Below are 10,657 nucleotides of genomic sequence, written 5' to 3'. Positions count from 1 at the left end.
ACAAAGACATAAAGAAATATATAAAGAAAATGTTTTTTGTACAGCAGTACAATGTTTGCCTTTTTGTCTTAAGATGTGTTGTTATATTTGAAGTTTTTTAAAAATTAAGTTTAAAAAGTACAAGTTACAGTAAGATTAACTTATTCAGGAAATTACGAGTATTTAAAAATAAATTTAGTGTAGTCTAAGCGTAGTGTTTATAAAGCTTACAGTAATGTACTAGGCTGTCACACTCACCACTCATTCAGAACAACTTCCTGTCCTGCAAGCTAAGTGCCCTACACAGGTGTGCCAATTAAAAAAATCTCATACTAAGGAATGAACTACTGATGTACAGAACATTGATGAATCACAAATAATTATGTAGAGTCAAAGAAGCCAGATACATAAAGTGTTAAATTATTCTCTCTGTATATCCATGTATAATTCTAGGAAATACAAACAAATCTAGTAACAGAAAGCAAGATGAGTGGGTACATAGGTATGGGTGAAGGAGATGGTTATAAAGGGAATAAAAAAATTTGGTTTACAAGTGCAAACATGTATTGAAATTTACCAAATTGTACACTATAAATATACGCAGTTTACTGCAGAAAATCTTTGGACCGATTGCTTTGACAGTGACCATAGCCATGAGACACAAATATGGGAGCCTGGAGAATTTCTGTAAGCTCTCGTACCAAAGCTACAGTGACGGAAACATTTGTGGCTACACCTTTACAAGAGTTACATTCCCTACAGTTTGCTGCAGTCTCCAAACTCCCTATTAATCAGTGTCTCTGTGCTAATTATGATTCTTAGTCCTTTTATGGGACAGTTATGTCTGCTTACTGAATAGATTTCAGGGATGCTGGCAGGTCCCAGGAGGTCAAGTCCTCAAGAGGGCTGGGAAATATGAGGCCTTGAGCAGCAATGCCAGGTAGGCTGAAACTAGAACAGCTGTTCTTTGCAGTTCTACTCACACCACTGATACACAAGTTGGCGCTCTCACAACAGCTGCCCATGACTTGGTGCTGGCAGAGCCCATTTCTGTTCTCATCCCAACCCACAAAGTCAACGGAACCCCAAGATTAAAGGTGGTTTAAAAAATAAGGAATTTGTTGCAAAACCAGAATATTGAGGCAGCCAATTCCCAAGGTAGGTGACCTGGAGGCTGGACAAATCTATCAGAAATGCTGTGAGACCAAAGTCCATGAAAACTGGGAACCCTACCTGCAAGCAGCCAGCAAAATAAAGCTTGCATCCTTCTGGCCCAAACTGGGTCACGCCTGTGTTTAAACCAGCTGGGGGCGGGGACAGGAAGGAGGGAGGATATTCAATGGGTTCAGAACACTGGAGTTGGGGAAGTGCCCAGGCCTGCCTACCAAAGTGTGCTGGGTGACTTATGCACAATTGACGAACCTGCCATTGCACAGATTGGTGGCTTCTTTCAGACACTGGCAGTGATAGAACTCTGGCAAGGGCCCTGGGTGACAAAGGTGACAAAGTGCAACACTGCTCCAGAAAGCTTCTCGTGGAGCTGGCCCTCAGAAGGATCTCCCTGGGGTGGGTGTTCAAATAAATGGGGTTCAATTTCCAGTTCCTTCAAAGGCAACTCACAGAGCTTCTCCCTGGCATTAATCACTATGGTGGATGAGGAGGTGGCATACGCCCTGCTAGCCTAAGGCCTTCCTCCAGTGTGAACTTTCCAGTGTCGAATGAGGGAAGCCCTCTGTCTGAATGCTTTCCCACACTCGCTGCACTTGTATGGCCTCTCCCCAGTGTGGATTCTGTGGTGCTGGACAAGCACGTGTTTGTGGCTAAAGGCTTTCCCACACTCGCCACACACATAAGGCTTTTCACCGTTGTGAACCCTCTGGTGTGCAATAAGGTCAGAGCTTTGGCTAAAGAACTTCCCGCACGCAATGCACTCATAAGGCCTTGCCCCTGTATGAACGCCCCAGTGCTTAATGAGTCTATACTTGTGGCCAAAGTACTTCCCACACTCGCTGCACTCATATGGCCTCTCTCCAGTGTGGATGCTCTCATGTTGAACAAGTGTGGACTTGTGGCTGTAGGCTTTCCCACATTCGCTGCATTTGTAAGGTCTTGCTCCAGTGTGGACTCTCTGGTGCACAATAAGGTTGGAGCTGTGATTAAATACCTTCCCACATATACCACACTCATAGGGCATTTCTCCAGTGTGAATGCGCTGGTGCTGAGCAAGTATGGGTTTCCGGCTGAAGGTTTTCCCACACTCGCCGCACTTGTAAGGCCTCTCTCCGGTATGGACTCTCTGGTGCTGGACAAGTGAGTCTTTGCGGTTGAAGGCCTTGCCACAGTCGCCGCACTCGTAATGCTTCTGTCCACTGTGAAATGCCTCCATGCACTTGGTGTTACTGTGCGGCTTCCACTTACTGTGAGGACTACGGTGCTGGAAAATCCCTGAGTTAGTTGAGAAGTCCTTACAATCTTCCCCAGCCATTAAGGATATTTCCAATGGTCGGACAAGGCAGCTGTTCAAAAGAAAGTCCTGGCCCTCGTCCCTTCTGAAGGGTTTTTCTCCATTGCGCTGCTTCTGGGGGTGAAGGTCTGCACTGAACCAGAACTGTTTCCCACACACTTCACATCCATATGGTTTCTGCCCAGTGTGTGTTTCCTGGTGCTCGGCCAAGTGCAAAGTGTCTTTCAAGACTGGGCCACATGTCTCACAGAGGTGGGCTTTCTGGGTTGAAGGGACTGCTTTGGGAGTCCTGATCTGTGATACGCCTTCTACAGAAACCTTCTGCTCGAAAGGTATTTCCTCTTCTTCTATTCTATGCCAGCAACCTGAAATCAGACAAATGCTGGTGAAGTGCACACTGACACTGGTGGGAGGGGTGGTCTTGTTACACATGTGTCTACGAGGACTAAGGGCAAGGTCACAGGACTGCTGTCAGGACAGAGGTCCAAGCTCAAGGTGTAAAGTTCTGCTATTCAGCAGTTGGCATCTATAGGTCACAGAAGGGAAGAGGCCTTGACTGGGAGAGGATGCAATCATGGGGTACAGCCCAGGAAAGCCAGCGGCTCCAATGAAATCATCCATAAACAATTTCAACGAGGCCTTGGCTACTGGGGACAGTTGAGAGCTGTGTAAAAGAGTGTGTCCCCTGAAGACAAACAACTGAATCGCTGGTATTAAAGGACTATTTGGGGTCCATATACCTCCCATAACACATTAAATACAGATCAATGTTGGGGAGCAGTTGGGGAGAGGAACAACTGAAACGTGGAGACAGAGGAAGGGAACAGCCAGAGGCCAAATGCCAGAGCATACATGACAAGAGTGTAAATGGGAAAGCAAAGACAGAAATGAAGTGTGGCCAGTGGCCTTGGCACTACAACTGTGGGCACAGAAAGATTAGAGAATGATTGGGACCCAGTCCCAACATGACACCTCTCCCCAGCTCCACTCACCAGGGCCATGCCTATCCCGAGCCTCTCTGGTCATGGCCGGAGTCATGTCTGTCCAGTGAGATACCTGGGCTTTGCCATCCAGCTCCAGGCAGGCAATCCCATGGGACATGGAAGACGCATATCCTAAGGAAAAGACCAGAAAGGTAAATGGGCAGCACTGGTCTGGGCAACCATCCCTCAAAGAAAAGAACGAAATGTTATAAAAAGTCCAGTGGTCCCAGCAAGTAATAACTATACTGGTCCCTGAAATTCCTGATACAGGAAGGCCACTGGAAATGTCAGCTAGAGGATGGGAGAAGCTGGGGCACAAGGTTGCTGGACAGAGGCACCCAGTCAGGTTGAAAACAAGCTGGATATGATCCACTGGGGGACTATCAGAGCCCTTAATCCTGACTCTATACATGTCAACCTTCAGGGCAGTAGGTGTTGGGACTGCTCAGGAGTCAGAGGTGGCAGTGCACACTTGGCCTCCGCAGTACCTACTCCAGGAAACTGGGGAGGGAGGCAGTGCCCATGGCTCTGATAAAGGAAGGGCCAGGCTACCCCTGGGAAACAGGGATGGGCAGAGCCCAGGCCAGGACGCTGAGCCAGATGGGAGGGCCTTACCCAGTGAGGCCGTAAGCGCAAAGGTCTCCAGCATTACGTCGCGGTACAGGAGCCTCTGAGTGTCATCCAGGAGCCCCCACTCCTCCTGAGAGAAGTACACGACCACATCCTCAAACGTCACCTGCTCCTGCCACAATGAGGAGAGCTAAGTCCAGGAGCAGCCTCTCTAAGGACACCCTTTGTGCCCCACAGGTCTCCCTCTTCCTACCTAACTCAGAGGAAATACCAGGACCAGGTGTCATGGGGTCTGCTCTGTCCTCATGATCCTTTGGTCACTGTGCCTTTGGTCACAGCAACAAAAGGCAGATGGGCAAAAAGACACCACCTAAGCTCTGGGCCTGACATGGAGGGCCACCTTGCACCTCTCTCCCAGCAGCCAGTCTCCTGGGGCTGCTAAGATCATGCTTACCAGATAACCAAAGTTGAGCTTAACTTTCTCCCTTAAGCCCCCTATACCAGGGCCCACAGGCCATCAGTTCACACTCCTCTGCACATGCATATCGCTCTTTTGGATTACTCTGCGTTTCACAACTCTATCCCCAACCTGGTCAGCATCCATCACCTTCCCAGCTCACTAACTGCACTGCCATTGTGATGTGTAGATTCTCTCCTAAATCTATCTATATGCCATCGTCTACCCTTTGGACATCTTCATCCTAACCAGTCATGTGTCCAGCAGCTCACTCGACAACATGTAGTATTCTCTGGAACATCTCAGACTCCACATGGTCACAAATAAACTCCTGATATCCACACCGAGTAACTGCTACCATTGACTTACCCACCTCAGCTGATGGAGCATCTGCCCTTTCAACTGAAAAGGCCTAAAACCTTGGGGTTACCTTGTTTTCTCACATCGGAAAATCTAATCCAGTCAGTTCTCCCTTGGCCCATCTGTTATTACCACCCACGTAGAATATTAAAGCAGCCTCCTCCTTGGTCTTCATTGTAACTCCCTCAACACTCACCAGTCTGCTCTCTACCTGGCATCCAGAGGATACCTCGTAAAACCTGGATGAGATGATCCCCCTCCTCTGCTCATCTGCCATGGCTACACCACCCTCAGAACAGAGGCTCACCTTGTCAGCTGGGCTTTTCAGGCCCAACTTCTGCATTTGATTCCTACCAGACATGGTGAACATCTGTAGTTTCATGAACACTCCCATCTCAGTCTCACCTCCAAGTATTTGCACATGCTGATTCCTGTGCCTTGAACAACCTTTAACACCTTATTCCAATGGTTACCAGAAATGGGAACACTTCCATGTAACCCCTGGCTTGGACTCAGAACTCTGGGCCTAAGGTTTCTCCAGGGTCTTCACACTCAAGAGTTGAGAGAGTACAAGTAAAGTGTTCTAGGACTCCACAATCCTGCAAACCATGCGGTTGGGGCGGGGATAGGATGGAGGAGAGCACTGACATCCTTCCCTCACCTGCATAGGATCCATAACTACTTCCGAGTCCATGGGAACCTGTGGGAAGAGGGAGACTGTGAGACAAGAAATCATGAAGGAGCATCACGGGGTCATGCCTGTTCACTCCTCCTGCCCTGCCACAAAGACCTGGGGCGCTCTACCTTCTGAGCCTGGCCACCTAACAGCTGTGTTACCTCGGACCACATCTCACTCTTCCTGTGCCTCAGTCTTCATCATCTCCCCATCCCCACTCCAAGTCTGTTCTCTTCAGAGCAGTGTAGGTAATTAATACCCTCAGATCGTGCCTTCTTTGTTTAGAACATTTCATGACTCCTATCACCCTCAAACTGAAGGCACAGCTGCTCAGGCTGACATTCCAGACCGGACTCCTTGCATTCTTTGATCCTGTCACACACCAAGGCCCCAGGATTCCCGAACGCTCCGGCTGTGTCGCACCGCCAAGCCTACATGCTGGCCCCTCGGTACGCCCTTAGACAGCTCATCATACCGGCTGTCGGAAATGGGATCCAACCACGAGCGCCCCCATCGTTTGGATACAGGGGCCCCCGTTGCCCTCATTCGAGGGCTTAGATTTCAGAGATGGAGGGTGGCGGAAGAGCCGGAGGCGCAGCACCTACCTGCGCCGGGTCCATCAGCGCGGCCTCCGCCATCAGAACCTGAGGAGAAGAAAGGGGATAACTTGCGGGAGACAATTGGGAGGAGCGAGGCTCGGGCGGCTGGGTCACCTGGGAGGTGTCACAGCCGATCCTCAGGCCTACCTCTGTTCACAGAAGTACCGCCTCCTCACGCGTTTCCCTCTGGTGTCACCTCTAGTCTAACCCTGCGTCAGGGAGACGGATGTTGTGAATTAACCAAAAGCAAACAAAATGTCCGCCCAAAAAGGAAACGGGAAGTCCCGCCCTAACATCTTCTGCAAGATCAGAAACGCCTCTTCCCTGGGCCTTCATTGGCCTGACACCGCCGACGTCTCTAGGTAATGTAGTACCCACAGTACCAACGATGGAAATGCACATCACGCGAGACCTCCAGGGAAAAGGTCAACCCGCAGAACTGGGGCGTGTTTAGTTTTGAGACGTAGGCGGAGCTTCGTTTCCTCTTAAGAGAAGCCGCAGCCGTATTTCCAGGGAGCGTAGTCTGTAACTTATCCCAGAAATGCTTAGGAACATGTTGTTTCAAGCTTCTTCATGCAAAGAATGCTCACCAAAAAATCAAATGGACGCACGCATGCTAATTTCACTCTGACCTCTAATAGCTGGAAGTTCGTAAATAGTATGTTGTTAGCAAATAAACACATGTAGGCTGAAGCTCTAGAGTTACTTTTGTGAGCATCAGCATTTTGGATCAGGACCAACAGAGAAAAGACTCTAGACACGGTCACTACGTGAAACATGGAGTGGGGATGCTGGGATCTGCTGAAGTCTGTGGACAATGCTTGTGTCTCTGGTTATTTCAGAAAACATTTCTGCCTGTGTAATTATGTCAAAGCCAGTGAATAACACTTTTTTTTTTTTACAGGACAATACTTCTTACTCCGTATAGAGATGTACGCAATTCCATTTATGTATTTTACAAATATCTGAAAAGAAAGGCGATATACCAAATGTCATTTGGCAATTATGTGGGCAAGAACAAGTCAGTGCAGAAGAAATAACCACCAAACTAAATTTCTATATGCAGTAAGAATGCCTTTCAAGAAACTGTGACATAAGACTATTTGAGGCCAAAAATAAGGAATGCAGTGGAAAAGAAATCCACAGGAAATAAAATTCTAAACATAATATTCAAGTCTAAAGAAGGCTGAACCCAGACGAAAGGTCTGCAATGAGAGAAAGAATGAAGATTGAGAGACGTACATCTTTTGATTAAAATAACTGTTCATTTGCTGTGTAAAGCATGACTATATCTCCTTATGGAGTTAAGATGATGGACTTTCCATGCACAACCACAGAACATACATTGAGAGGAGGCTAATTTATTAATTGATAAATCTCTTATATTTCCAGGTAACTGATATAAGGACAAGGATGAGTCTTGTCCCATAAACACCAGCCTTCAGCTTTATTTATTCTCTAAACGTGTTTCCTGGGCACCTACTAAGAAATCAGAACAGGAAAAGCCCTGCCAGCCCACTCAGAGGGTGGGGTTGGGGGACTGTCATTACCTGAGCCTTGCTTCATCATTCCAACCACCCACAGGTCCTGTCACTTCTGCTTCCAACATCTCCAACTCCATTCCTTCGGGGCAGTCTACCCACAACACATTTCGGACCATACTAAAGCCTCTGTCCTGCCTCCAACATCAAGTCTTGCTCTGCCTCAACTCATTCTCCACACATCAGACAGAAGGTGATTTCAAAACAAATCAGGTTCTGTTTGGTAGATTCGGTGGATTAGAGCACATTGGTGGCCAGAGAGACAAGGGCCTGAGTCTTCTCTGTTACCTGCCCTTCAATTTTAGCCTCAGGGTTGGTAACATGCTCCCCATCATCAGTTATGCATGACCTTGCCCTGTCTGTGGTCAGCCTTATTGTATATACCGGGACAAAATCCAAGAGAGGCCAAGCAGCTCCTTGAAGTCCCGCACAACCTACATGACGCCAATGCGGATACGTAGCCCATGTTCCCTCCTCTATTGCTCTCCTGTAGGCAAAGAGAGGCCTCTCTCTTTTTTGGAGTAAACAAAACATTGAGGGCTTTCAGGAATGGAGCTGTAGACTTCACCCAGGAGTAGCAGCTGTTTAGTTTTATCTCACTTCAGGTATTGCTTCATCACCGTGTGTTTGACACTGGGCGTCCCCTTGGCAGGGGGAATTTGGTAATGGTTGACTGGTTCTGTCCAAGGAAACCACTTTATTGTGGCTCTCAAGATGGTTTTTAGGTACTAAAAGAAAAGGAAAGACTAGAGCCTCAGCTGCTCAGGGGAACTGATATCCAGGTCCATCGACAATAAGGATAGTCTCTAGATGAGTGTCTGACGGAGTTTTGGACCCTTATTTCTCCTCCACCACCACTTCTGCAGCTCTTCACTTTCCCTCTACGTTTGGCGCTTTGGGAACTACATTGCCCAGAAGGCGCGGCGCCCTGAGGCGTCAGTGCTCGGCCAATGAAAACGGCCCTTTCCGTGTGTGAGAAACACTCTGGGCACTTTTGATGTAGCCTCAGAGGCAGTGATTTTGGGGTCTCTGGGGTCCCTCCGTATCATCAGAAGCTCCTGAAAACTGTTTTTGAGCTGACAAGAAGGGACGACGCGAGAGCAGGCAGGTGTTGTCTCCGTTGCACAGAGGTGGTTCCGAGGCTCGGCATTGGCGCCCGGGCGACCCATTTCCGGGTCAGGGACGGGGATGCCCGGGGCCCGACCTGGCTCTTGGCTCCTGGCCCCGCTCTGTCCACAAGGTCTGATGGCGGCGGCCGCGCTGGGGGGCCCGGTTCAGGTGAGTGCGCGTCCCCTCGGCCCTCACCGCTTTCAACCTACCCGGACCCTAAAGCCCCGAGCGAGCGTCCCCTGCTCAAGGAAGTCAATGCAATAGACTAATAGAGAGTTCTGGTGGGGACTGGAGGCAGTAGAGCCAGGAGGAATAGTAAGATCTGGGAGGCATTTAAAAAACCGAGCAGACAGGTAATGAAGGACTATCCCTTTTCTGTTTGCATTTTTGTCTGTTTCCTGAGTATCTGGAAGGATGGAGATGGGGAAGTCAGCGCAGGGAGCAGGCTTCAGAAAGATTAGGAGTTGGATTTTGGACAGGTAACCCTGAGATGTTCCAGTGTGGCAGTGTCACACTGGTAGCTTGCTCACTCACGTCTAGGCTCTGGGGAGGGCTGGAGATATCCAAGGGATGGTGGGTAGTGGCCTGGACCAGTGCAAGGCCTGTGACTCATTTAGGAGGGAGAATCTTAAAGTTCTTATTTCAGATGGGCCTGGAGGGTGGGGCTGCTTCCACAGGGGTGGTTTCCTGTTGTGGGCAGTGGTTCTGGCTGGTGTGTGTAGGAATGGAGGGTCGTAGTGTGTGAGAACCAGGATGGGGATGGAGACTGAGATATTCAGTGGTATAGATGTGCCACTACAGGCTCAGCAGGCTCTCATGTCCACTCCTTGTGGAGAAAAGGAAAAGTCAGCCGGGCTAGTAGAGCAGCCCCTTTGGGGCATAAGTTCCCCAGCCTTCAAGGCAGGAGGGATGAGCAACTGTTCCAATGGAAGGCAGCAGGATTGCCTTCAGGAGAGTGTGTACTGGGCAGCCAAGCTGCCAACAGGACTAGTATCGACTCAGTTTCCTCAGGCCCAACCCCTCACTTTATTAACTTGTGATTTTAAGAAGTATTTATTTAAACATTAGTTAATAAAAATACATATGTGTACATGTGTATATATACACATATATGTGTATATACATGTGTATACATATAGGTGATTAAAGTAACATGGATTTAACATGTTAAAATCACATAAGCAGTTAATAATTGGTTGAAGTCTTAATGTACTGCTAAGCATTTGATTAAAATCAAACATTTTAACTATCACATTTTCTTAGTTAAAAGGCATATAAAAACCCCTCCATTTTCAATACCTACCAGTTCATTTGCACTGAAAATGTTGACAGAAGTGTTCATTATGAGGGCTGGAAGAATCAATACTTGGCACATAGGAATGAGTTTGATACAAACAATAGGCCTATTGGGTCAGCCCCATTATCATCCGCATTTTACAGATGATAACACTGAGGCACAGGGAAGTCAAGTACTTGTCCAAAGTCACACAGCTGGTAAGAGGCATTACCAAGGACTGAAACCCAACTGGTATGAGGGGGCTTGGATGAACCTTTGGGACCCAACATTGTTGCCTGCTTTTTATGGTCTTGCTTTTCCATAGGTTCCTGTGGCTGCAGAATTGCTTCCAGATCGTGCAAAGACAAAAGAAGGTGTCCCCTCCTCCACTCCCACCTGCTTGAGCTCCCAGGTATTCAGGGACTCTTTGCATGCTATTCTCCCTACCCTTCCATCTGAGATCCCTGGAAGGTGCTCACCCAAGATCAGGGGCTTGAGTCCAGACTAGGGATTATATGGGTTGGTTCCCATTTCTGGCAACCAGTGGCATGACGCTTAGAAGATACTACATTCACAGTGATCAAGAAATGCTGGAGGTGAGGTTGAGCTGAGAATGCTCAGGCAACCTTAGGTCTTCTTTAT

General features: G+C 48.2%; 2 protein-coding genes across 3 annotated transcripts in view; one reads left to right on the top strand and one right to left on the bottom strand.

The window, feature by feature from the left end:
* Positions 1-387: 387 nt before the first annotated feature.
* Positions 388-6,346, bottom strand: ZNF772 (zinc finger protein 772). Of its 2 annotated transcripts, XM_006915907.3 has the most exons (6): positions 6,236-6,346; positions 6,095-6,133; positions 5,475-5,513; positions 4,042-4,168; positions 3,436-3,558; positions 388-2,808 (listed from the first exon to the last, which is right to left on the bottom strand). In XM_006915907.3, the coding sequence occupies exons 2-6, from the start codon at positions 6,125-6,127 to the stop codon at positions 1,661-1,663; spliced, it is 1,470 nt and encodes a 489-aa protein (XP_006915969.1). In that variant the 5' UTR covers positions 6,128-6,133; positions 6,236-6,346; the 3' UTR covers positions 388-1,660. The 2 variants fall into 2 exon arrangements, with proteins under 2 accessions (XP_006915969.1, XP_024905438.1); XM_025049670.1 differs by lacking the exon at positions 4,042-4,168 and having other exon boundaries at positions 6,236-6,241.
* A 2,240-nt stretch (positions 6,347-8,586) lies between these two features.
* The window catches only part of LOC102898444 (zinc finger protein 773), a 9,506-nt gene continuing 7,435 nt past the window's right edge, over positions 8,587-10,657 (top strand). Inside the window, exons 1-2 of the mRNA XM_006915906.3 lie at positions 8,587-8,907; positions 10,341-10,427. Of these exons, the coding sequence (XP_006915968.3) occupies positions 8,818-8,907; positions 10,341-10,427 (177 nt within the window). The 5' untranslated portion in view covers positions 8,587-8,817. The remainder of the gene's footprint in view (positions 8,908-10,340; positions 10,428-10,657) is intronic.

This window comes from Pteropus alecto, unplaced genomic scaffold (genome assembly GCF_000325575.1).
Source record: "Pteropus alecto unplaced genomic scaffold, ASM32557v1 scaffold326, whole genome shotgun sequence".
Taxonomy (NCBI): domain Eukaryota; kingdom Metazoa; phylum Chordata; class Mammalia; order Chiroptera; family Pteropodidae; genus Pteropus; species Pteropus alecto.
Note: the sequence above shows the minus strand (reverse complement) of the source record. Positions and strands in the feature narration are given on the sequence as shown.